General features: G+C 66.0%; 1 protein-coding gene across 1 annotated transcript; it reads left to right on the top strand.

Moving 5' to 3' along the window:
* Positions 1-2,296: 2,296 nt before the first annotated feature.
* EMIHUDRAFT_122874 (hypothetical protein) lies at positions 2,297-3,304 on the top strand (the record flags this gene model as incomplete). The annotated part of the gene is made up of 1 exon (XM_005785915.1): positions 2,297-3,304. One exon carries the CDS (start codon positions 2,297-2,299, stop codon positions 3,302-3,304), a length of 1,008 nt encoding a protein of 335 aa, XP_005785972.1.
* Positions 3,305-3,401: the final 97 nt, after the last annotated feature.

The following is a 3,401-nucleotide window of genomic DNA, read 5'->3' as shown; positions in this document are numbered from 1 at the left end:
CTCTTGCCGATGGACCCAGCCGAGGTGCCCGACCAGTCGGAGTGGCGCTGACGCGCCGCGCGCGACCACCAGCCAGCTCTTCAGCGCGGTCGAGGACGGTGCGTCGAAAGAGTAGACACTCCAAACAGTTGCCGAGTTTTTTCCCTCTTTTTGAGCGCCGCTGCTGCACACCCAGCCCACCAGTGATACTAGAAGCACCAGATTCACCCCGTCGCGAGCTTGACCGCGACCCCGATGACCGCCCACAGGTGGCTGATCGCGGCCGCCGCCCACGCTGCTTTTCGGCGCCTGGCTCTCAGAGGGCCCCTGCGGCTCTCGCTCGTCGCGCGACCGCCGCCGACATCATGTGCTTGGTCGTCCCCGCCGGCACGGAGCTGCGCCACGTCGAATTGTTCGGCGGCTCGACCGCCGGCGCGCCCACCCTCGCCTCCTGCGCGCCTCACACCCAGAATTCTCCTCGCGCGCGGCCGACAAAGTAGGCACACGACCACCTCCCTCCCACTCACCCCCCCCCACGATGCACAGCCCGTCCACTCTCGCCGGCAAGGCGCACGGAACGCCCAATTTGGGCTGGAAATGCCGCCGCCACGGGTTGGTGGCGCCCTCGGCAGCGGGGCAGCGCCACACCGCGCAAACTTGCGCGACAAAAATGCGACCTCTGTCCCTCGTATTCACCCCAGATTTTGCCCTATCCAGGCTCACCCGGTACCGCGAGCGGCGAGCCGCGCCAAGTTTGCTCCATTTGCGACAAGTTCATCCCGCCCGAACGCCGATCTTCGGCCGCCTGGAGGCCCAGGACGGGGCTCGGGACCGGCCAGGTGTGGATTCTCCTCGGCGCTGCGGTGTATCTGCGCGCCCATGGCGCGTTCAGGGGTGCGCCTGAGGTGTGTAGACTGCGGGGCGCCGCGATAGCGCGGCGCCGACGATTGTGTCAGCTCACTGTCACACCGTCGACACGGTCACAGTGTGTGTGCAGTGCGTCCACTCCGGCGACCGTGAGGCCGCCGGTGCTCGCCTATACCGGCCAGTGTGGAGCCCTCAGTGTAGTTGCGTGTTGTACTAGTGATGCTGCACTAGGCGGCCCGTTTTTAGCAAAAACCAGATACCAAATCGCGTGTGGTCGTCGAAAAACCGCATCTTCGCCCGTCTGGGACCTCTTCGTACGGCTCCAAAAACCGCTCCTTAACGACGGCTACGCGGCCCGGCGGTCGATCTGCGCCTTCTCAGCGGTGGAGGGGATGTGGGCGGTACGTGCGTACCGCGTGGTGTTGCGACGGTTTGACGATTGCGACTCCCAGCGTCGACGTTTCGACCCCACGGAGCCTCTGCTGCTCCGGGGGGGGGGGGTCTGCAGACCACCCGGCCGAACTTCAGAGTGGCGGTGCTCCTCAAATACCGCTCAAACGCCCACGATGTTGTGGAGGGGACATATGCTGATGATCCTGGCCCGATTGGTTCGCTCAGAAAGCTTCTGGGCGGTCGCTAAGGTTCGCTCCCCGCACACGGGCCCCGGAATAAGATACATCATAGTACGTCACGTCACCGTCGTCGCGCTGCTCTCGCCGGAGCTCGGGAGCTTAGGCACAGCTTCGGCGATGGCAGCCCCTCTCTGGGGTGTTGCATAGGCGGGGAGTCCCCCCCGCTGGTCTCCTCCTTCCCATTTTTTCTTTTCTTTTGAGAGCAGGACGCCGGGTTTGTCTTGTATGTGCGTGTCGGGCCGGGGTGAGAGCGAGGGGCAGAAGGGGCGGGGGCGTGCGGGGCAGAGGCCCAACGTCGGGCGGCCTGTCGGGGTCGGAGAATTCGAGGGGGGAACGAAGAGGGGGGGATGGGCGGTCGGCGTCGGGGTAGCAGGCTGCAGCGTGCAGGGCGTACGGGGTAGCCGCCACTTTCCTGCCTCAAAAGGGCGGGGCTGTCCCGGAAAGTGAGAAACGCCGGGCAGCGTGGCGCACAACTGAACCCTCTCATACGTGTTTGTACCTCCTCCTTTGCTGTCCCATCTCCTCATCTCTTTCCCGCCTGGGCGGGGCAGCGGGCGGGCGCGCGGTGCGGCGCGGCGTGTGCGTGTGTGCGACTGCGACAGGGGACCGCTTGAAAGGGGCCATTGGGCTTGTATTATTAACAACGAAGGTAGGTAGGTAGGTAGTAAGGTGAAGAACAGCCAGGCTCGGACTGGACACCAACGCGGTATGGGTGGACGCTGGACAGATTACGACACGCCGCTCTCAAAAAAGAAAACGCACGCGGCACTTGCCGGTCACCCGCGGTCTCACTCAGGAGCTCTCCGACCAAATTCGCGATGCCGCCCGCAGATTTCGTGCTGCTCCCGCGCGACCTGCCTTGGGAGCGTGCGTACGACCGCGAGGACGCGAACGCGCCGCAGATCGCCAAGCTGCGCCTCACGCTCCCTGCCGACTACCCCGCCGGGACCGTCCTCAAGCTGCCCATGCCGTGTGCGTGCAGCGAGCACACGTCCCGCTTCACTAAGATCAAAGCGGGGACCTCGGTCATCATCAAGTGGGACCTCGGCATCTGCGGCCTCGCAGCGCCACCAGGTGCGGACGGGGCGGGGGCGGGGGGCGCAGAGGTGGCGGAGGCGACAGAAGCAGCACCGCCGCCGCCGGCCGGGCTGGAGAAGGGTGCGGAGTTGGCAGTGGCGGAGCCGGCGGATGCGACGGCGCCAGGTCCGGGGGCAGAATCGCAGCTCAACTCCGAGCTCAGCAGCAGCGAGCTGATCAGGAGCGAGCGGAGCAAGACGGGCTTCAAGTGCGTGAGCAAAACGAGTAGCGGTGCCACGCCCTACAGTGTCCAAGTGTCCCGCAAGGGCAAGACCGTCATTCTCGGCAGCTACGCCACGGCAGAGGAGGGGGCGCGAGTCTACGCTGCCACGCCAGAGGGCATCGCTGACCTGGCAGCAAGGGATGCGCCACCACCGCCGCCGCAGCCGCAGCTCCCCTCCAACTCCGAGCTAAGCAGCAGCGAGCTTATCAGGAGCGAGCGGAGCAGCACGGGCTTCAAGAACGTGAGCAAAATATACGGCGGTGCCACGCCCTACAGTGTCCAAGTGCACCGCGAGGGCACCACCGTCATTCTCGGCCGCTACGCCACTGCGGAGGAGGGGGCGCGAGTCTACGCTGCCACGCCAGAGGGCATCGCTGACCTGGCAGCAAGGGATGCGCCGCCACCGCCGCCGCAGCCGCCGCAGCCGCAGCTCCCCTCCAACTCCGAGCTCAGCAGCAGCGAGCTGATCATGAGCGAGCGGAGCAAGGACGGGGCTTTCAAAGGGCGTGGACCAAAAACGAAGTAGGGGGTTGCCCACGCCCCCTACAAGGGGTCCCAAATTGCCACCCGCAAGGGGGCCCCCCACCGCTCATTTCTTGGGGCCGGCCTACCCCCCCCCGGGC

This window comes from Emiliania huxleyi (genome assembly GCF_000372725.1).
Source record: "Emiliania huxleyi CCMP1516 chromosome Unknown EMIHUscaffold_1568, whole genome shotgun sequence".
Classification (NCBI taxonomy): Eukaryota; Haptophyta; order Isochrysidales; family Noelaerhabdaceae; genus Emiliania; species Emiliania huxleyi.
Note: the sequence above shows the minus strand (reverse complement) of the source record. Positions and strands in the feature narration are given on the sequence as shown.